At 39.7% G+C, this 23,444-nt stretch overlaps 2 protein-coding genes across 3 annotated transcripts in view; one reads left to right on the forward strand and one right to left on the reverse strand.

Moving 5' to 3' along the window:
* The first annotated feature begins 9,982 nt into the window (after positions 1–9,982).
* Positions 9,983–11,225, forward strand: LOC149070854 (uncharacterized). The gene has a single exon (XM_089248476.1). The coding sequence runs from the start codon at positions 10,068–10,070 to the stop codon at positions 11,133–11,135; it is 1,068 nt and encodes a 355-aa protein (XP_089104602.1). The 5' UTR covers positions 9,983–10,067; the 3' UTR covers positions 11,136–11,225.
* A 6,596-nt stretch (positions 11,226–17,821) lies between these two features.
* Positions 17,822–23,444, reverse strand: part of nonC (serine/threonine-protein kinase Smg1) — a 103,890-nt gene continuing 98,267 nt past the window's right edge. For both annotated transcript variants that reach the window (XM_089248746.1, XM_089248745.1), the window contains 5 exons: positions 22,748–22,846; positions 20,720–20,987; positions 20,164–20,334; positions 19,937–20,043; positions 17,822–19,605 (listed from right to left, as the gene is read on the reverse strand). In XM_089248746.1, coding sequence (XP_089104872.1) covers positions 19,528–19,605; positions 19,937–20,043; positions 20,164–20,334; positions 20,720–20,987; positions 22,748–22,846 — 723 coding nt within the window. In that variant the 3' untranslated portion in view covers positions 17,822–19,527. The remainder of the gene's footprint in view (positions 19,606–19,936; positions 20,044–20,163; positions 20,335–20,719; positions 20,988–22,747; positions 22,847–23,444) is intronic.

Raw genomic sequence — 23,444 nt, forward strand, 5'->3', positions numbered from 1 at the left:
CAAAATATTCACCGTAAGGTGAGATCTGACCAGCCACGAGAAGGTTCACGTTGAGGAAAAACTCTTCGGGTGTGACGTTTGCGATGAAAAATTCTCCTATGCATCTTCTTTGGATATGCACTCTGAGTCATTCACGAAGGATTACATTTCACTGGGCACAATACTAGGACTCGTACCAGAAATTAAAAAAGTGTAACCTCTTTTTGGTTAATCGAAGCAAGAACTTTCTTTTCTTTTTGATGGTCACGAAAATTTATTACACGAGTCACGTGATCCATTCATTTCTGCTAAATTCTTATTAACCTTCTGTATATAATGTGAGGAAATGCACATAAATTTTTTTTTTTTTTTCTGGAATTTTCTAATTGAAATAAACTTGCTAACCAAAATTTAGTTACTTTATTTACCTATACATCTAACTATAGTTAAAATATTAAGTGCTTGTACTCATTTTTGAATTCTGGGGATACTCTCAGAAAGATTTTTCTATTACAGTCTACAAACACATTTCTCAAACCGAGTACAACCAATATCTTCTAAAGCAGAAGCTTGCTCTCTAGCAGGTGTTGATACAACTCAGGTCCATCGCCATGGGCAATCTACTACCTAGAGAGTTGTATTAGAATTTTTTTTTTAGCGCTGCCATCTATATATATCGGAGTGAAGAGTAATAACCGAATACTTGTACTATTTGTAGGCTTGTTGCTCTCTGTGGCGAGACTTTTTAATGAGGAGATCGGCTCTCATTTGTGCCTCGAAGTTAGGAAGCACTGTGGTGAGTCTCGAACACGGGTCCGTCACTATGACCACTCGGCTACCACAGCGGCAGTCTACAAACACTAAAGAAACATAAAACCGACAAATATTTTTTTTTAGCTGTTTTTGAAGCTGCAGGTTTGAAGAGGTTCATATACGCGTACACAGAATTTTCTCAAGGGGGGGGGGGGCTACGTTTTTTCTTGTAAAATAACACTATAATCTCGGCTTGGGGGGGGGGGTTTGGGGTTCTAACCCCCCCCCCCCCCTTGCGTACGCCAATGAAGAGGTTATAATCAGTGCCACAGGACCCATTGGGGGGGGGGGGGAACAGAATGGGCCTAAATGCAAATTCTTGCACAGGAATGGCTAGTTACGGCACTGTTTATAATAATGTCTCAGGAACTATAAGCTCTTCTTTTTTTTATATATACCGGCCTAACCCTCTAGTGGCAACAGTGATGTCACGGCTCATTTGCTTGAAACTGTTAGGTGGTCATAATAAAGTGGGCACTCGGTGTATAAGACGCATTGGCATAAAAGAAAATCTTGGTTTAATTTCGGAGAAAGATCACATCCCTTTTAACATCCTGCTAATAGATCACTCAAGTGAGAGAGAGAGATAGATAGATATATTTCAATAATTAATAGCAGGCAATGTGTCGGGGGAAGCCATTTATTGAATAATTTCGGGGGCGATTTATTGTGTAATTTCGTTGAATCATTCCGTATTTCACAGGCAAATTTCGCATATATTCGGCTCTTAAGAAGGTCATCGCTCCCATTTGAACTCCCCTCCCCCTTCTCCCATGGATCCGCGCCTGATGATGGAGATGTACACCCATGTTTAAGCTAACCAAACCATGTTTTATCCTCCTCCTAACCAGACCACAGCCCATCGCTCTGTCTCAATGAGAAGATTTTAATAGGTACCATATTTTAGCCAAAAAATGCGGTAAATTAAGATCCAAAATACGGGAAATCGATGCTGAAAGTGAGCAAAATTGCCAATGGTAAGTATGTAATGAAGCACTAATGCAAATCGCAGTGCATTTGAACGAAATCTACAAAAAAAAAAAGGAAGAAAAAAACATTTAACATGACAAATTTATAAGACGAATATACCATACTTTATACGTTGGGAAAATAATTTTAGCCTTAATTTCAATGAAGAATAAATATGCAAGCAGGCTTCGCGTTGAAAACACTGAAAAAAAAAAACAAAAAAAAAACAGGACAATTTCACAAAAAAAAGTCGGGATAGCAACAAGGGAAAACGGGTTGTATGGTCACTCTCCCCTAAAGGTTTAGCTGGTGCTGATAACAACTACTACTAATGAAAGGCGACCTATAAACGGCATGGCGGGTACTCATATGTCGTTCTCTATTGTTTGCGCTTTGATTTGTTGCGGAAATTTTGATTAGAGGTGTCTTGCAAAGATCATCGAAGTCTCTTGAACTGCGTTTAAACTGTTCTAGGTGAGTTGATATGTTCTGTGTGTCGAAGTTATTCGTTGGCGTGAAGTATCAGTTATACGCCAAATTTAACAATCATTTGGCTCTTTGGCAATCCTAAATATCACCATTATGTTTCGGGTGGCCATACGTCCCGTATTTACCGGGACAGTCCCGGTTTTTCTGTTTCTCTCGCTGTTTTTCCGGACATTTTCTTTGCAAAAATGTCTCGGTTTTCCACGTACTTTTAACGAAGCAAACTTGACTCTTCTGTTTCAAATCAACGATTAAAATTATTTTCCTAACTCAGGAATTACGTTACGACTAACTTTGGCAACTTTTCTGTGATTTTAGCATGTGTTGGCGACTTTGCTTAATTTTGGCATCATTTGTAGCGATTATTGACGATGTCCTGTATTTCGAAGCCCAATATTTTATTCCCGTATTTCGAAGCCCACGTATTTTTCTCGAGCAAATGTGGTCGGCCTAATTATGATGCATTATTAAAAGGGTATTTGTTCAAATAACCTTTATTCATTTAATTAAAACAACCTACAAAACTTGTTTATGATTTTACGTAATTAAAGTTGAACTTAAATATTAACTTAAAACTGTCAAATATTAACTTAAACCTGTCAGAAATAGGGTGACCATACGTCCCGTATTTCGAGGGATAGTCCTAGTTTTTCCTGTTTTTTAAACGGAGTTCAATTCAGTTCTAAGGGCCGGACTTGGGCAAGTGTGAAGGGTGCAGCCACATTGGGCCGCTAAAGTTTAGGGTTCGCAAACAGAATAAAATCACACGTTGGTTACACTGAGTTACATTTCGACTTCTTAACAAAGCTTACACTTCCGTCCAAGACAGGTAACCCACAGATCTAGGGTTTTAACAGATGCTCAAGCCAGGTCATTACCTCATAAGTTCGGGCCGTGGGCGAATATGATTTTTTGGAGCTCTTTATATGTAGTTTTTTCAGAGGCGTCGGGAGGTCCCGTGCCTATAATCATATCTCGACAAGGACGGAGCTGACAGGACTCCAGCCCTGGGGCCCGGGGAAATTCTCATCAATTTTTGCTTTTTCACCCTATTAATTAATTATAGAAGGGCCCGTGAAGAGTCTCATCGTTGCCTCCTCAAAACATCAGGAGGCCCTTCTCCAGAATGTGTGGGGGGGGGCATGCCTATAATGCAAAAAACAATCAATTTCGAGGCCCTGGGCACGTGTCCGTTGGTCCATGAGTGAAACAGGCCCTGCCCAAGCCCAGAGTGCACGTAGGTTTGATGCCTGATCACTGGACTAGAAAGGGCGTTTGAGTTCTCACCTTTAAAGATGTATTTAAAACTACAAAAAAGAGGAGGGTGGCGGCAATAAAAATCTTTCTACTGTACCCGGGCTGGAGGACGACCTCTTATATAACTTATATAAGAGATCGTGGCTGGAGCCCTGTAAACCCTACTATTTGTGTGTGGGGGGGGGGGGTGATTATACAGTGTAGTGGTTCTTAATCTTCAAATGCCCGGGGGGGGGGCACACTCAGTTTTTATCGTTGGTTCATGGGGCCCCCAAATTTATTGCCAGGGGTTTTTTTTTTCAAACCTAGACATAATGCGTAGTGAGTTTGATAGTCTTGGGTGCTAATGTTAACCTGGATTTTGCGTCCGGGCGCTGAGGACACTAGAGGATCAGGGAAAAATCGTTTTAGTGAGCCGCAAAGCTGTTTTCGCACCGGGCCGTAAAATATATATTAGGCCCGTCCCTGTCAGTACTTCCATCAAAAACGTTGATGCAAATAATTATTATAACTCATTAACTAACTCTCAACTTTTTTTTTTGAATATTACACGTTTTGTATAACAATTCGAGTGTCTTACTAACAAATCAGTTCGAGTTCCAGAAATTGAGTTTTAGTTCTGCTTCCGCTATTGCACGAGGGGGAGGCCTCATATTAGCTCACAGGGGTCTGTCCAGCCGGAATTTGGGTCCGGAAAACGGACCCTTCACAAAATTCCGGGGCTAAAAAACGGATCCTTCACAAAATTCTGGGGCTAAAAAACGGACCCTTCACAAAATTCCGGGGCTAAAAAACGGACCCTTCACAAAATTCCGGGGCTAAAAAAAAGGATGTTTCACAAAATTTGGAGGATAATAAACGGATCCATCACAAAATTCCAGAAAACGAACCCTTCATGAAAATTACGTCGTAAAAAACGAACTTTTGCGACTGCTGTGCGACAAAATTCTTATCAGTTATGACCCTAGTTGTAATAGAAAGCCATTGATCTTTTTTTTTAAGCATGTATTGTTGGCCCAACACCACCACCCCCTCCCCCATAGATGAGTAATCTTATCTATAGAAGTTGTTGGTTGGATACCGGAAAACATGACCTTGAAAAGGCGATCGGAGAAAGAGCGTGACCTTGAGAGGGCTTTCCTTGTTTCTAGTCTTCTGGTTAGGACATCCCGCTGGTTGACCACGGATTGACCGCGTCCGATATTTTATCGCGCAACCTATGCCATTATACAAACGCTTTAGCCCCGCACTTCTCCTCAAATGGTCTTTGAATCACAACAACAATCATCAACAATTGTAGAATTGGATTTTTTGTGCACGTTTTTTTTCCTGTATTGCGCTTTCATTTTTGAAAATTTAATATGAAGCGTGGTCGACCACCAACAGGTGGAAATTCAAGGAATAGTGATTACTACATTAAAAAAATACGGCCAACTGACGTTAGGGGATGCAGCTCCATAACATCGTTTTTTAAACGAGGATCTGAAAACGTCACCAAAAAGACGTCAGATACAGATAATTCCAATTGTGCTAACCCGGAAAAAATTACTGAAACATTGCTTCCTTCATCGGTTTCGAACCACGCTGTCGAAACCTTGGAAACGGCGCGATACATTACCGATTTATCGGAGGCGCCTAAAGACATTACCGATTTATCAGAAGCGCTGAAAGACATTTCGGATTCTTCGAAAGACATTGCCGATTCGTCGGAAGACAATTCCGTTTCTTCGAAAGACATTACCGATTCGTCGAAAGCGGTGGAAGACATTGCTGATTTATCGGAAGCGCTGAAAGATGCTACGAATTCGTCGGTAGAGCCGGATTTTAAGAAAATTTCATCTACAGAAGCTAGAAAAATGGGTCTAAAAGTACCGAATTTGTTGAACATCGCACGTTTTGAGAAGCTTCACAGTTGGCTATGTTACAGCATTTCTGCATCTGGCTTTCTTTGCAAAATATGTTCTACATTTTTTGATAAGGGACCCTGGATTGACCAAGGGGGTGCAATTTGATGATCACCCAACACGATGTGTCAACAAGCATATATATAGCCAGAAACACAAACAAGCTGTGAGTGCATCAAAAACTAGGAAAATGATAATAAAAATGAAATAAAATAGGAAAATGAGGTTGCTGTTTAATTAGTATTACTTTCACTGCTATTTTGAACGTTTTCACAAAAATAAGGTACATTTTCACAAAAATAAGGTGCATTTTCACAAAAACAGGACCCTGTGCAAAAAGTCTGGACAGACCCCTGGCTCACTATTAACTTCACCTTTATCTAAATATCGTAGGGCAGTGGTTCTCAAACTTCTGGAACCAGAACTAGCTCCCCTGCTAGTTCATGGTTCATCTCCAGGGGGGTTATATCCCCATAATACTTTAGTTGATATATTCAATTATATACCTCAAAGCAGAATATGCCGAAATCTGCGACATAGAACAATCATAACGACATCTGGAAGAATTTTAAGAAAAGTGTAATGAAGAAACACTATTATATGGGAATTTTTACTGCACGGCATTTCCAGTCAGCCGAGGGCTCGTTGGAGAACGATGAAAAAAATTCTGCTTAGAAACGTTGACCCCCCCCCCCCTCTACCCCGAGAAAATTCTGCGTACGCCTATAAACTTCAAAGCATAAATACGCAAGCAAATGAATATTCTTCCAGCTCACCACGACGCCCTGTTGAAGGTTGACGACACTTCTATACTTCGTTCCTTCTAACTTCTGTCCCAATGTCAACAAAAGCACGTGTACTCAAAATGATTGGCTGAAGAACATTCCTCCTCTCCGCCAAAAATATAGTCCTTCGATCGTTTGCCCCTCGCATCGTAAAATAACTCATATTTTTTGCTTACTTCGTATTCTTTCGAAGTTATCAGGAAGACGGGAATTTCTTTTTTAAAGATCGGTCAAAGCATGATGTCTTGAATGAAATGTGCGCTTCTATCTTGTTTGGTAGAGCCATTTGAAAATTTATTTCCTTGCAGCTGCTCGGGACTCCTGTTATAAACAACGAGGATTCGTTGCTGTTAACAAGATTTTCTTTTTCTCTCACCGACGCTCTTTGACATATACTGGATGGGTCACTTATCGTGGTGAATATACGCATTTCCAAAGAACTCGCAGTTCTGTTTGAGCAGCTTGTCGGGGGGGGGGGCATTAATATTGGTTTTCGTCGAAGGCTGTTAACCGGAAAAGTCTGAGGATTGTCACGAAGACGGTAAAGTTTTAAAGATCTGGTTCGAAAGCGTACTGCTCATTTTTGATTCAGTTAGCCTCATTGTGACAGACACTATAGATCCACTATGGAGTGGCCCGTGAGAAAGTCTGGGGGAGGGGGGGGGGAATTAAAGATCCCTGTCCAGGGGCCCCCCGCTGCTGGATGTTGGGGTCACGGCTCGCAATGTACGCGTGTATAAAAAACCGGAATTGTCCCAGCAGAAACAGGATATCGACCACAGATTGAAATAAAGAAATGAAATGCTGGGTGACTCTCTCGTCAAATTGAAACTGCTACATCTCGTGGGAAATTACGAATTATTTAAATATACAGGCCCGCAAGAAAAATAAAAAGTGGCAACACAATGGTAAGCTGTTCATAATTTGTTTTATGTTACAATTGGTAGCATGTCCGGCCCAGGAAAATCGTACGGCGTAAATTAGCTCAGAAACGAAATTGTAGAATTTTGAAATAAAAAGAAGAAAAAAAATGAGGATTTCTCTCGGTTTATCTACCATAAAATAAAGTTTCACAAGCTTTTATAACGACCATGGCCCCCAGATACTGCCGCAAGACCCTTCTCAAAAGCCCTTCTATAGTAAACTTGTAGCATGAAAAAACAGAATACGGCAAGAATTGTCCCAGGCCCCCCGGACTGGAGCCCTGCCATCCAAACTCTTGAGGAGAGTGTCATGATAACAACAGAATGTGTTATCAATTTTTTTCTTTTTTTAGAAATATATACCTCTTTCTGTTTTAATTAGTGTTATCAATTGTTTTTATTTCAACGAAATTTGGAAAACGGATTTTATGTCAGGAAAATTCTTACGTAACGAATTCACAATCTCACGTTTGAGGTAAAAAACGCACGTTTCCTCAACACGTAATCAAGGAGCTGGTAAAATCACAACCAATAGAGATAAAGGATGCGGAGTGATATCAAAAACTGGCACAGCAGTTTATTTGCATCCGGATCCAAGATATCGAGAACGGACTTAAGAAGCCGCGACGCACACTTTGAGAAACACTGTTGTACTAAAAGAGCCTTTAGTTTTTTTTAAGATTAACACAACCATATTGTGTTCCAGAAATTTTTCAAGCGTCCGAAAATGTAAAAAGAACTTATATGCAGTTTCAAGGATGGATTCTCCATCATTGATTCCAGCAGCGATGAAGTTGATATTTTATTATAATTATAAATAGTTATCATCCTACACTATTATTAGAAAAATAAGGGTACATAATAGAAGAAAAATAAGGGTACACCCTTGAGCAGGGCCCCTAGGCTGAAATTTTTAGCGGGTCCCGCACAAGACTTTTCACAGGCCCTTCTATAGTGAATAAAGAGGGTCTCATTATGAAAACATTTAAGCATATGCATTTCACCCAAAAACAGATAAAAGCAAAAAAAACAAGCAGTGAAATGCACTTATTGAAAAGTCGCAAAAAATTATCAAAAATAGCAACTCATTGCCTCTCACGCTTCTTGACGGGGTATCAATATATCCCCCGCCACACACATTTATCCCATATATAAACTGAAGAGCCAAAAAAACTGGTACAGGCATGCATATGCAATTAAAGAGATATGGAACCAATCAGAGTGAGTACGGCGCTGCGGTCGGCAACGCCTATGTAACATAACAAGTGTCTGGCATAGTTTTTAGATCGGTTACTGCTGCTACAATGGCAGGTTATCGAGATTTAAGTGAGTTTGAACGTGGTGTTATAGTCGGCGCACGAGAGATGGGAACGACATAGCATCTCCGAGGTAGCGATGAAATTTGGATTTTCCACGTACGACCATTTCACGAGTGTGCCGTGAATATCGGGAATCCGGTAAAAAATTAAATCTACGACATCGAAAAAGATCATGCCAGAACGGGACCAACGACGACTGACGAGAATCATTAACGTGACAGACGTGCAACCTTTCCGCAAATTGCTGCAGATTTCAATGCTGGGCCATCAACAAGTGTCAGCGTGCGAACCATTCAACGAAACATCATCGATATGGGCTTTCGGAGCCGAAGGCCCACTCGTGTACCCTTGATGACTGCACGACACAAAGCTTTACGCCTCGCCTGGGCCCGACAACACCGACATTGGACTGTTGAGGACTGGAAACACGTTGCCTGGTCTGACGAGTCTCGGTTCCAATTGCTTCGAGCTGATGGATGTGTACGGAGACAACCTCATGAATCCATGAACCCTACATGTCAACAGGGGACTGTTCGAGCTGGTGGAGGCTCTGTGATGGTATGGGGCGTGTGCAGTTGGCGTGATATGGGACCCCTGATACGTCTAGATACGACTCCGACAGGTACGTAAGCATCCTGTCTGATCACCTGCACCCATTCATGTCCATTGTGCATTCCGACGGACTTGGACAATTTCAGCAGGACAATGCGACACCCCACACGTCCAGAATTGCTACGAAGTGGCTCCAGGAACACTCTTCTGACTTTAGACACTTCCGCTGGCCACCAAAATCCCCAGACATGAACATTATTGAACATATCTGGGATGCCTTGCAACGTGCTGTTCAGAAGAGATCTCCACCCCCCTCTTACTCCTACGAATTTATGGACAGCCCTGCACGATTCATGGTGTCAATTACCTCCAGCACTACTTCAGACATTAGTCGAGTCCATGCCACGTCGTGTTGCGGCACTTCTGCCTGCTCGCGGGGACCCTACACGATATTAGGCAGGTGTACCAGTTTTTTTTGGCTCTTCAGTGTATATACAAGAGCGATCCATTATAATTCCACCGGATATTTATATATTTCTTGAGCACATTTAAATGAGTATAATCAGTGGGGTAGTTTTTTTTTCAAAACTTTTGAAGACTTTACCTTTGGACCCTTTCCTTGGGAGTTTAAGGAAAAAACAGAAGAAACAGTTGTATAGAGATGATAAAACGAATAATTCTCCTGTTATGAATGTTTTTTTTTTTCATTTACACAGGTACTACATTCAGGATCTTCGTCAGCGTTTGGTTTCCCTGGGGAGATAATAAGGAGAAATGAATACCCGTAACAATAGGATTCATCTTAATACAGGAACGAGGCGATGACGGTTATGAAGTAAGTTTCGCGATTGTTCGTGTTAAGTCTTCAAATCAGAATTCACTATTCGGCTTCAACGAAAACTAACCAGAGATCAATCACTACAAGATGGTAACACGTCTTTGCAATGATTCGGATGGAAACGACTTCAGTGGAGTTTCATATGTGGCGACGTTGTCTTCGTGCGAATCTCATGTGAATATTGTAGACGGCGGAGACGAGAATCTGTTATTGTAAAGAAACGTCGAGAAATACAATTAAACATGAGTGACTTGAAACACCGGAAATCAACAGAAGATGGAAGTTCCATTCGCACTGGAGAAAAACCTCACAAATGTGTTTTTTGCGGTAAAGCTTTTCGTTACAAGTGTTTTCTAAATCAGCATTTGAGAGTTCACACTAGGGAAAAGCCATTTGAATGTGACATTTGCCTTAAGAAATTTGCAGTTAGATCAGTTCTTTCCCATCACAGAAGCGTTCACACTGGCGGAAAATTATACGAATGCAGTATCTGCAACAAACTGTTTTCTAGTAAGGGCAACTTGATCACACACAAAAGAATCCATTCTGGTGAAAAACCCTACGGATGCGAACTTTGCAACAAAACTTTTTCACAGAAGAGTGGCCTGAACTATCACAGAGTGATTCACACTGGTGAAAAAGCCTTTGAATGTGACATTTGTGCTAAAAGTTTTGCGTTTAAAACTCTTCTGGGCATTCATAAAAGGATTCACAATAGAGAAAAACCCTACGGATGCGAATTTTGTAACAAAACCTTTTCCCAAAAGAGTGGCTTGAACAATCATAAAACAATTCATTCAGGTGAAAAACCTTACGTATGCGAATTTTGCAACAAACTGTTTTCGCAGAAGAGTAACTTGATCACCCACAGAAGGATACATACTGGTGAAAAACCATATGGATGCGAACTTTGCAACAAAACTTTTTCACAGCAGAGTGGCCTGAACTATCACAGAGTGATTCACCTTGGTGAAAAAGCCTATCAATGTGACATTTGTGCTAAAAGATTTGCATTTAAAACTCTTCTAGGCATTCATAAAAGGATTCACAATGGAGAAAAACCATACGAATGTGAATTTTGCAAGAAAAGGTTTTCACTGAAGAACAGCTTGATCACCCACAAAAGGATCCACTCTGGTGAAAAACCCTACGGATGCGAATTTTGCAGCAAAACTTATTCACAGATGAGTGGCCTGATCAATCACAAAACAATTCACACTGGGGGAAAAACCCTACGGATGCGAATTTTGCAACAAAACCTTTTCACAAAAGAGTGGCCTGATCAATCACAAAAAAGTTCACACTGGTGAAAAGGCATATGAGTGTGGCGTTTGCAACAAAACTTTTTCGCAGAAGAGTAACTTGATAACTCACGAAAGGATCCACACAGGAGAAAAACCCTACGGATGCGAATTTTGTAACAAAACTTTTTCCCAAAAGAGTGGCTTGAACAATCATAAAACAATTCACTCAGGTGAAAAACCTTACGTATGCGAATTTTGCAACAAACTATTTTCGCAGAAGAGTAACTTGATCACCCACAGAAGGATACACACAGGTGAAAAACCATATGGATGCGAATTTTGCAACAGAAGTTTTTCACAGAAGAGTGGCCTGATCAATCACAAAACAATTCACACTGGTGAAAATGCCCACGAGTGTGATGTTTGCGCCAAAAGATTTGCATTTAATAGCGGTCTAAACATTCACAAAAGAATTCACACTGGTGAGAGACTCTATGAATGTGACATCTGCTCCAAAATGTTTACAGTTAGGTCAAGTCTGATCAGCCACAAGAACGTTCACGTTGGCGAAAAACCCTTTGAGTGTGACGTTTGCGATCAAAAATTCTCCTATGCGTCTTCTTTGGAGATCCACAAGAGGATTCATTCGAGGTCATTCACGACGGATTATATTTCACTAGGCATAATACTAGGACTCATACCGGAAATAAAAAATCTGTGACATGTTCGGTTAATCGCGACAACCTATTCCCGTGTCATTTAAAAACATGTTCTGTTCTTTCTGGTCGTCACGGAGTTTCATTAGAAAATTTACGCGACTAATTCATTTTCGTTGTAATTCTATTGTCCTGTGTGTATTGTGAGGAAATTATTTATTCCAATTAACCAATCAACTGTACAATTAACTTTTTCGATTGCTACCGACCGTGCTTTCCCCCTTTTTTCTGAGATGTGCGTGCTTTTTTTCCCCTTTCTTGGAAGTTTGAAGCTGTTATAATAATTTTTTTGATTGAATTTTTATGAAAACATCAAAACTGAGTTTATTGTGTTCTTTGCCGTACATTTAAAATCGTCATAAGAAAATAATAAGAGTAATTACTAATTAGTGTTGTAAATAGAAATATTGAATTCTTAATTATGTAAATGCAATGACAGCATGAATTGCTCAAGTTCAAAATAAATGCAGGAAAATATTTCTCTGTAATTCATGTTAAAAGCGATGTATTAAAATTAGGTAAATAGAATATTTTCTTCTTGAATATCATTAATTATAAGGTATAAAATATTTAAAAAAATGTTTTCGATGTCTTACTGTAGTATTAAGATTGTGTGTATTCCAAAACACGGAACCGGGCATAAACCAACACCACAATCAGGGTAACGATTTGGGGGGGTTTGTTATTTGGTTTCTTTTCGTTTGATAGCTTTAGAGCGCACGACATAAGAGAGCTTTCTTGTTATCATCAGTCAGTCATCATCATAGTCAAAACAAAAATAACCAAAAGGCTAAAAATTAATTTTAATGGAGACAACACTTCAGCTTAGGGCCGCCTTAAGAGGCCCGGGCCAAGTGATTTTTCTGAGGCCCTACCTGGCCAATTCTCGAAAAATTCAACTAATTCTCGTTTTTCTGAGGCCCCCGGGCCCATGCGTTGAGACGGCACTGCTGCAGATGGAGTGAAGGCAGGCCTCTTCAGATTCGGATGGAGTGAAGATAGACGTCTTCAAATACAACGCCACAACAGGCAAAATGCCCAACGAGGTGGCTGAGAAGAAGATGCCTATAACAAATATGGACGTCATATATTTCAAAAAATAGCAACTCGAGTAAAAACACAATTACAAACAATATATATACGTGATGAAATATTATACAATGCCCCATAAGAACACTTACGGTTGTCTTATTCTAAGTATGGATAGCTTTTCGATTTACCCTAGCATATTTTTTTTTGAACGTGTCAATTGTGTTACAATTTACTACCTCCGGGGGTAAGCTATTATTCCATTTATTAACAACCCTATTAGAGAAAAATTCCCTGCGACACCATAACCTCGCATTGGCCCTAACCAATCGATACTGGTGTCCCCTTGTAAAAATTGACGGTGTACCGTCCTATCCATCCCGATGAAAATTTTGAACACTTCGATCATGTCTCCCCCACACCTGTGTTCATCCAATGTAAACATATTCGAAAAATGAAGTCTCTCTTCATAACTCAAGCCCCAGCATCGCCCAGCCGCAAGGTAGCCTGCTTATATCCCACAAGGGACAGAGCGCGGTGGCCATGTTTGATGTTTGCATAACTCGAACCTCGTGTGCCAATAAGGGCACGCGTAGCTCTTCTCTGCACCCCTTCAACCAAGTCAATGTCCCTCTGTAGGTATGGTCTCCAAAACCTTACAGCATACTCCAGTCCAGGACAAACTAAGCCTCGGAAAAGCGGAAGAATTACTTTAGGAGAACGCGAAGAGACCTTTTTGAAAATGAGACCAAGCATTCTATTCGATTTCTTGACCACCGCTGAACAATGTTCAGAAAACCTAAGCCGCTCGTCCATGAGAATTCCCAAATCGGTGACCCTAGTTGCATCCGGGATAGTGACGCCATTCAACTCGTAAGAGAAACGTGGGTTGTTCGAACCATAATGACCGATCATTCATTTTGTCCATGCTGAAATCCTGTTTAAGTTGGTCTGGAGCAACTTCCTATCGCTTTGATTCCCGATTTCCGCCCCCCCCCCATCAGCTTCACGTTATCTGCGAATTTACCCTTCTTAAATATCGGAACAACATTAGCAAGTTTCCAATCCCTCGGGACGATACCCTCAGCAACACTACTCCTGTATATCTGTGCGACTGGCCCCAACAATTCATTAGCACATTCCCTGACGACCCTGGGATAGATATCGTCTGGTCCTGGTGCTTTGCTTGCACATAAATTTTTTAGAAGATTTAGGACCTCCACCTCCTCCACTTGAATATCGTTGAGGATTTTATTACCACATGCAACACCCGTATATATTGAATATCATTAGCTCCATTAAAAACCGACGCAAAAAAGTAATTGAAAACATTACACATGCCTACATTGCTCTCTAACCTAGACCCCCCCCCCCTATCGACAGGGGGCCAACTGTCCCCTTACATCCATTATTGACGTATCTAAAAAGTGATTTCGGGTCAGAACCAATGTTATCTGCCAACCTAGATTCAACTTCCTTTTTAATATCCCTTATCACTTTTTTCAGCGCTCTTCTTTTATCAGTAAACAATGATATGTCACCTCGTCCACTTTTATATTCATTGAATGCTGTTTCCTTTTCAAGATAAAGGTTACGCACGCTATCCGTGAACCATAGAGGGTGCGATGTACAAACACGCTTTTTTCGAACAAAATGTATGACGTCATGCAAAACAGAGGACAGCTTCATACTAAATTCTTTCCATTGACTTACCACCCTGAGTGATTCCAACTGGTCTTTGAAAACTTCCGCTAACCTTCCTTCCAAAACATCCAAGTTAGTTCTCCGAAAACAAGGAATCAGTCTTTTGTTATCAACCTTGCCCGAAGAAAAGTTACAGTGAAAACTGACGACACAATGGAAGAAAACTCGTCCCCCACCGAAACATGTTTAACAAGATCCTCAGAACTATTAAGAACCAAATCTAAAATAGCAGTACCCCTAGTGGCTTCTGATACATACTGATACAAAAAAATTATCGATCACCAACTTCAGAAAGTCCCTTTCATATTGATCTCCAGCTGAAACATTCTCCCAATCTATACCCGGGTAATTGAAATCCCCAAGTATTACAACTCTCTTACGCTGATGCAATTTGGCGATGTAGTCACCAAATTGCGTAGTGTGGCGATGTCACCGATCCCTATTCGGTGGATTGTAGCAAACCCCAACAATAAGTTTATGACGTCTTTTGTTCTCAAGCTCAACCCATATAATTTCAATATCACTTCTCCGCAGGTTACACTCTCTAGCCTTCAAACATGATTTTATATCAACACTCTACTCTCTTTCCTATCAGATGTATTTCTCAGAAAGTATCGTATCCTGAGATGTGTAAGAAAGATTCACATCCCCATCTTTCGCCCAAGATTCTGTAATGGCCCTCAACAACTATCATAGTTTCTAAAAAATCTTTCTTATTACCCAAGCTCCTGGCATTTATTAGCACACATTTTAATTTGCCCGGTGATTTAGTGTCAATCGAGAAGCCATCCAAGTCAGAGGTGGGCAATTCCCCGTCAGTACTGTTGTGATTATCATTAACTAACCCGCATTCCCGACTACATGGTCTCGGAGTAAAAACCTGACCTAAGCCTATCGTAAACCTCCCACCACCCCGCCTATTTAGATGGATCCCCTCCCAACGAAACCGCCTATCGGAAAATGCGGGAAGCTCCAAGAACGGGACCCCAAGTGAGGAGCAAATGTCCTTCAGGCATAAATTGAAGAATAAAGAGAATGTGAATAGAACAGAGCCATATAAAACATTCAGCTGCGATTGAGCCGAGATCCGTCAGGCGGATTCAGAACGATGAGTCGGATTATCTCGAATTTTATGAGATAGGCAAATTTTCCCCATATTATTCGGTTCTTGGGAGGGGCGATCGCCACGTTGTGTCCAGAAACTCCTCCATAACAAAGCCCTCCAAACGGGGGATTTCAAAAAAAAAAAACCAGTCTGAAGAAAGTGACCACGAAGGTCATGACGGATATAGCCACCACCGGTATCCATAGAATGACCATACGTCCCGTATTTGCTGAGACAGTCCCGGTTTTTTCTGGCTGCCCCTACTTTTTTGCAGAAATGTCCCGGTTTTTCACGTTTTTTCAACGAAGCCAACTTGACTTTTACTCTTCAAATCAACAATTAAAATTACCTTTTCAACTATGAAACCATGCAGTGACCATGCTAATGACGCAAAGATTTCAGCATTTTTAACTTCACGTCCTGATTCTATAGAACTTCTCTTACTCTTAAATATGCCATTTTTGTATTGATCATATTGGTTGGGAATGATGATTTGTTTTATTAATGCGTGGGTCTCACCCGGACACAACCCGAGGACCTCGTGAGAAGTAGATCTGTTTACAATTTGTGAGAGTCAGTATGCACATCATGGCCCCACAAGGGGTGGGCTGACAAGGCTCCAGCCCTGGGCGATTTTCATTTTTTTGCTTTTTCACGCTATAAATTCATCATAAAGGGGGCCCGCAAACGATCCCAGCCTAGGGGCCCTGCTCTAGGATGTGAGGGCCATGATGCACATCGGTAGACAGGAATTTTTAGCTGGTTGAGAGGACCCCTCAGAAAAATCAGTTTGTCTAAGGGCCCCCCACGATGCTCTTAAAATGGCTCAAGCTAACTTTATAGAAATTGCACGAGATCTCATTCCAAAAACTCAGCATTAACGTGATCTCTAGTTTGCTATATTATCAGGTTTTTTTTTGTATTTGTGCCATCCTTTTTGACGAATATCTTCAACTATAGAATCAATCGAAAATTTTCTGCCGGATGCTGGGAAAAAACTCTCAACTTTTTGTGGTGCTCCTTTTCTCTTGATGCTCTAAGCACATGCTTATTTTGCTTAATCCGGCCCTGGACCGAAGTAAAGTATAGGGGGGGGGGGGAAATAGAGTTTCGGGCAGAATTTGAACTCGCGAACCTTTCGATTCTGTGTCGTCCTACCAACTGCTCAACGGTTGCTGCGAGCCATTCGTGTTGGCTGTACCGTTTTCCGGGGACAATCTTGTTTTTTTGTTAGTACGTGTTTCAATTTCCATAATGAATGAAGTCAAATTATTTTTCGATATTTAGTTAGAAAAACAGTTTTTTTTTATGAGTTTTCAAACTCCCACATGGTTTTTAGCTTTGAATCCTGCGAAGGCTGTCATCAGCAGAGCCGCAAGTTAGGACGTGGACTGTACATAGTGAAGCTGTTGGCGATAAATCTGAATAATCTTTATCAGACACATAGACGATAAATGTGTTAGCCCTGTTCTACGTTTAAAAAAAGGAATAAGGGTGGAAGAGGAAGAGTACAGATATATATATCGGATAAGAGTACAGGTACAGCACCTTGTTTTTTTTCGCCCTCACCTATAAACTTGTTTTTTAGTTCTTTTTACACTTGTTCTCGTCCTCACTATGTACAGTATATGTATAATACAAGGATCATAGTTCTGAGAAAAATAAGCTATATGTGTGTGTATGAAGGGGGATGTTGTGGAGAACGGGGGGGGGGGGAGCTCAGGAGAGCCACCTTCGTTATCTCAGCTGCACATTGTTATTGTCTCATCTACATATCACGATGGTGGTCGGACAACTGGAGGGGAGAACACACAACTTTGCTTTATGGGGTTACAATAAACCTTCGCGATGAGGGAAAAAGAATTGAAAAATGCTAGAGATTATAATTTTCAGTGAGGAAAGAGAAAATTATCTATTTGAAAATTTCTTATATAGGACTGATAGCTCGAAAATGCCCAAAACATGAGACGTCATAAAAATCCGAGCCCTAATTATTAGGTATTTCTTATCATTAGTATTCTGACGTAATTGAAAACGTTGGTTGATTGGTCATCTCACACATAAAGGGTTAATCTTTTACTATCAAGAACAATCTATCATTTGTAAATGAATTCAAAATCGAAACAATAATGTAGATTTCCATGTAGAAACATTCGACACAAATACTCATTTCACCAATCAACGAGTCGAGCCAAAAATAAGTGTTCTTTCTTCTTTAATTCAATTTCAGATTTAAAAAAACCCTGTGCACAAACATCTCAATCAGTTCTAAAACAAAACTCATTTGACGTACTTCAAGAAAAAACACGTTTATAACAATTTTAAAAAAATGAAGAAAAAAAAAATTCAACAGCATTTTATCAACTTGTCTCTTAGACAAAAGCACGTTACAAATCATCCAGATGTATTCCAGCGTCATTTAATACATTCGTTCTAGCAAAATTTCAAACAACGACCGTACTTCACATCAATTTCATACCCCAAAAATATGTTAAAACTACAGATATGCATAGAAAAATTGAGAAAGAGAGTATGCTTGACAATAATGAAAAAAAAAAAAAAACAATATAATCCAGACTCGGAAAGTTAAAAAGATAAAGTGGAAAATATTGGTGAATATCGAAAAGAAAAATATGCATATACAATGGTACGAGAGAATACACAAGCAAAAACTCAAAAGCAACGACAAAGACAAGAAATCACGCAAATAGATAGAAAACTTGCGACTTTCACAACAGTTCCGTTTGGAAAAACAACTCTTCATTCATAACTTTGTTTACTTCCATACTTTTTTTTTTTTGCGCAAAGCTGGTAAAAGTTTTCACTCGTTTATATTTTTCATCTTCTTTGAAAACTGAACACAGTTTGTTACTTTTTTTTTTTTCTTCTGCAAACAGTTTCGCTACAATGTTGTTGTTATGGTGCTGCTCCGATCTGATTAACACAGAAAGACAGAATACCCATTCATTTAATAATCAGTAGTGTGCAAGATAACAAAAAAGAAGCGTACTTAGTTGCTACATATCATGATTGAACGGAAAATTAACATCATAATCCAACAAATGCCTTCTCGAAGGCATTTTAAATAGCGATAAATAAAATTACAAATTTTTCATGCAATGCACGAACTTCAAGTTGAATCGGAAGCAGAAATATTCCATTTAATGCACTGAATGAATATAAAGATGCTTTCTATACCATTTTTTTTCCTGTGCAAAAAAATTGAATTATTGACAAAATACACATCTAATTCAAATTAAAAGAAACACCTCTTCTTAATTTGTAGCAATAAACACAAACATGAAAGAAACATAAAATAGAAAGCAATGAAAGTATTCTGTCAAACTGTGTGTCGCACAATCCTAATATTTTTTAAATATATCATGATCGTCTCTCCTCTCCACATAATGAGATATTTTTCCTTTTTGAAACACTTCATCGAGATATGGCAACGGAACAGCACAAGATGTCCATAATGACGATCGTTTAGCGATAAGTGTATATTATTTATGATGACATATTTTCCTTTTTTTTTTAAAAGGTTTTCCCCCAACAGGACTGACGACGATCGTCTTGCGACTTCTAGATGTTGTGTATGTCTTAATTTGTAGATGACTGATGAGACTCGCTTTTTTTTTATTATGTATTTTTATTTAGCTGGCTGTTCCTCTGCAGCGGACGATATTTATTTCATCAGCAAAAAGTAGCGAGACAAGTAGACTTTGGACGAACGGCGCCAACCTGGACACATTTTCTTTATTTTGGTTTAAACTTTTTTTTTTTCTTGGGGGAGGGAGGGATTTTTTTTTTCGGGGAGTCGAAAGGATTCTGACCTCCCCTTTTAATTTTGGTAAAGCAGAAATTATGAGACGCGACCTCGCACAGGAGGTTTACGACAGCACGTTCAAACCCAGGGAGTCCATCCTTCATAAAGAACGGCGAGGTTCTCCATGTTGGTGGCCTCTCTTACGATGAAATCGACCTGAAAAAAAATTTACAAATTATAATTAGACTAAAATGTGATTAAAAAATAAAGTGAATATGAATCAAGAGAAAACTGATATGCAAAAGAGTGGAGTTTTAATTATTTTAACCATGTATTTTTTTAAATTATTTCACTCGTGTTTTGTCATTATCGAACATTTATTGCATATCCGAAATGGCACATCACCCACTCTTAGGAATACAGCCACAGGTTGGGAACCACAGCTCCAAGATAAAGGCTTTACATAAGATGCTTCAGCACACACTGAATCATCATTTAGTGATTCCGATAAAACAGGTAAGCTTCAATAATAGTTTGTAATTCATACCTGCTCTGGGATGGTAGCTTTCCTATTTGGATCAGGGTCTCTGCCATCTAATTTCATTTTCACACGCTTCCATACGTTGGTGGCATAGGTGTTACGCTCCTGGATGGCTGTGGATGAAAGGATAGAACACACGAAACTTAACTATCATCAGTGAAAAGGATAAATTACAGCCGATTATTAAATTACCAATCAGTTGTACAACTAAACAAAAACAATGCCAAAATAACCTTTTCCTGTACGAGGGTCACGGGTTACACTTTTCTTCTTAATTCTGCTTCGTTTTGGTGTCCTTGGGAATGCACCGCTGTGATGCATAGGAGAGACATTGGCACTTCCACTCCCATCTGGTGGGTTGAGAACAAGTCCATACTTCAGGTTGGAATCACTCTTCCTTCTCTCTGTGGATTTAAAAAAAAATTCATTGGATAAATCTTTACAGGTCAATTGAATAAGTAGGCCTTCATCGACCAAGACACATCACCGGATTAAGGTAGATCGGTCACAAATACAGTTTATTGACGCATGCCAGGTAAGGCCCTAAAATTGAGGATTTGAAAATATTTTGATATAACTATTTCATTGAAGTTTGATTTTTTATACATTTTCTGGGATCATTTTTACTAACCAAAGATCGTGCCATCTGAGGAGACTCAAAACTTTGTTACCTACCAGTTAATCCAGGTTCCACTGAACTCAACACAATCACGAAAGAAATTTGAATTCTGCAGTACGATGCATGATAAATGAAACTAACACTCTGCAACACTATAATCAGATACATACTTTGATTCTCTGCCTGAGAGCCTTGAGAACGAGTGCTGATGCTTCCGGCCAGCGTGAGCAATTGGTTGTACACTTCGGACACTGACACGCAGATGTGAGGTATCTGCATCTTTATCTCCTTCAGCCGATTGACTCCGATGTCTCTGCTGTTGGAAAGGAGCTCATTGACGACTGTGAGGATCTGTTCTGAGAACTCTTTGAAAAGAGCTATGTAACTGTGCACCGGTGCTCTATGTTTAGCATCGGGTCTGTATTCTTGTTCTTCATGCTACAGGCAAAAGAAAATATAATTTAAATGAGACACAGAAATGCATTAGTGAATGAAGAACAAAGTTAATTCTCTGCATAGGGAGAACAAAACTATTTCATATTGACTATCCCACTGCCACAAAATACAAACAAACAAATGGAGCTACAGTCGATGTTCTTCATTACGAATTAGAACAGACTCCACAGCATGAAGTTCTTTACAATGCACATTAGTGACATAGCTGACAACTTTGGGAATTGATATGCATTCAAGAACACAAATATAAAAAGGACTTTTAAAAACAAAATAGGGATTTTTCAGAAAACAAAATTGTAGTGATTTTTCCCCTTTGGAAACATGAGATACTATGTTAAGGCATGTTCACATTCACACATTCAGTAATTTGTAAAGTGGTGTGAATGATTCTTCAACTCTGAAATAGACCACTGGGAATCGGTTTTTCCAACAAACACAAAGGATGTTTGTGTACCCATGAATCAATTAGAACCACTGCAGGAGGGGGGGGGGGAACCGCTAATGTATACTTTTTGAGTGTTTTTAGCCATCAACAATTATCACACAACAGTAGGTTAAATCACTAGTCATCAAATGACGCTGAAATAAAATCATGCTAACAAAAGAACCATCAGAGGGCTCAAAAACTGGACATACAGACTTAGTAGAATGTATATAGAGAGAGAGTCATCCCAATTACACAAAATAATCTAGCTGAATCAAGTGTTGAGAGGCTGAGCTGATGTTCAATGTTTGGTGATTTTTGTCTTTTCCCCCAGCCAAAATGAAACATTTCTTTGTAATTTGATTCAATGGCGACAATTTAAATTACTCATATAGTGTAATTTTTTTCAGGGTGAGGGGAAACAAGCAGCAAACGTTTTTCAGGATTTACTGTTTAGGAATATCCCCCCCCCCCCCACCAAAAGTAAGGATTTTTTCCCTTCAAAATTCAGGGAAAAATAAAAATTTGTGAGTACGGAAGAGGAGAGAAATTCTGATGAAGAATTTCAAGAGACTTGGCAGGTACGGCAAATGGAACTTAATTCTCTGGGTTGAAGTGACGATGCTGCTTCAAGTAGTGCTGGAAGGCAACAAGATGGGTCCGGTGGCAGAACTCTGGCATCCATGCATTGAGGTGGAGCTAAAATGTTTTCATTATCCATTGCCACAAAACTCAAAGAGTGAAGTTAGAATTACAACTTTTCAGGACATATTAATGAATCCTAATCGACAGGCTAGTTCAACAACTCAAAAATTGCATTTTTGAGTATAATTGCATACAATCGAGCAGCATATATCCATATTAATTGATGTAATTCTCTAAAGCAGTGTTTCTCAACTGCTAGGCCGAGGCCCAGTACCGAGCTCTGACACTAATCACACCGGGCAGTGAGTGATTCACACCTTCATTTTTCCCACTGATTTCTCGCTAGTTTTGTGTATGACTGGGCCTTTCTCTTACAAAAAAGAGATTTACCAGACCGCGGGCTTACAAAGGTTGAGAACCACTGCTGTAATGAACAATCAAAAAGATCATTAGAAAAGCCCTAAAGCAGATTATTTTACATTGTAGCTCTCAGCTGACTAATTTCTCAACAGTAAAAATTTACATAATAGTGTTTTCTGAAATGTACTGATTTTCCATAGATTAAATATAGAAAATATTGTCCTGAGACTTGACACCACTTCCGCAAAAGATTCGCGTCAAATTATGAGGTGCCACTGCATCTCAAATAAACAGTGAAGATACAAATACATACCTTAGTCAAATTGCGTAGAATCTGCCGCACTTCTGTCATCAGTTTGTGATGGGCAGACAGCAAATCATGCACATGCTTAACATGGCTGTGCAATGATTCCTGAAATACAATATATTTAAATGTCAGTACATTAGACTGGCCACATATCGTTTAATGTCATATTGATATTATGTCACAGGGTGGACAAAAACTAACTTTGCCAATACAGGCAGGCCTACATGACCCCAGCGGTAGCAAAAATAAACGAATGCAAATTAAATTTGAGACATGGGTGTTTCAGAGTATGTGCTCGAGAATGAGAACAAACAAAAAAACACTAGCTCTTGCAGTAATGGAATTTTAAGAGATTTAGAGCACAGTTCAAATAAAAACAATTCTTGTTTCGGATTCATGTTTTCCTGTCTGCCACCCTTGAAGTGAGTATTCGTCGTCTATCTAGCAATCCCTCCTAAGTTTGTCAAACACTTGTGAGTGAAAGATAGCTAAGTTTCTTGTTACTGCTACATATCCAGGTGTGGAGGTACTGCCTCTCCCAAGACAGAAACATAGATTTCCAGCATTAAACATAAACTGTTTAAACGGCCTTCCATAAAGCATTGGTATAATTTTATTATTGACTTTATCCAGCAAGAATCGGTGCTGGGGCTATGGACATCTCCTGAAAAGGTGTCAAAAGAATGAGATCGCGAGAAAATGT

This window comes from Pholcus phalangioides, unplaced genomic scaffold (genome assembly GCF_987345545.1).
Source record: "Pholcus phalangioides strain wild (caught in Gottingen) unplaced genomic scaffold, Ppha-v1.0 ptg000020l_1, whole genome shotgun sequence".
Lineage (NCBI taxonomy): Eukaryota > Metazoa > Arthropoda > Arachnida > Araneae > Pholcidae > Pholcus > Pholcus phalangioides.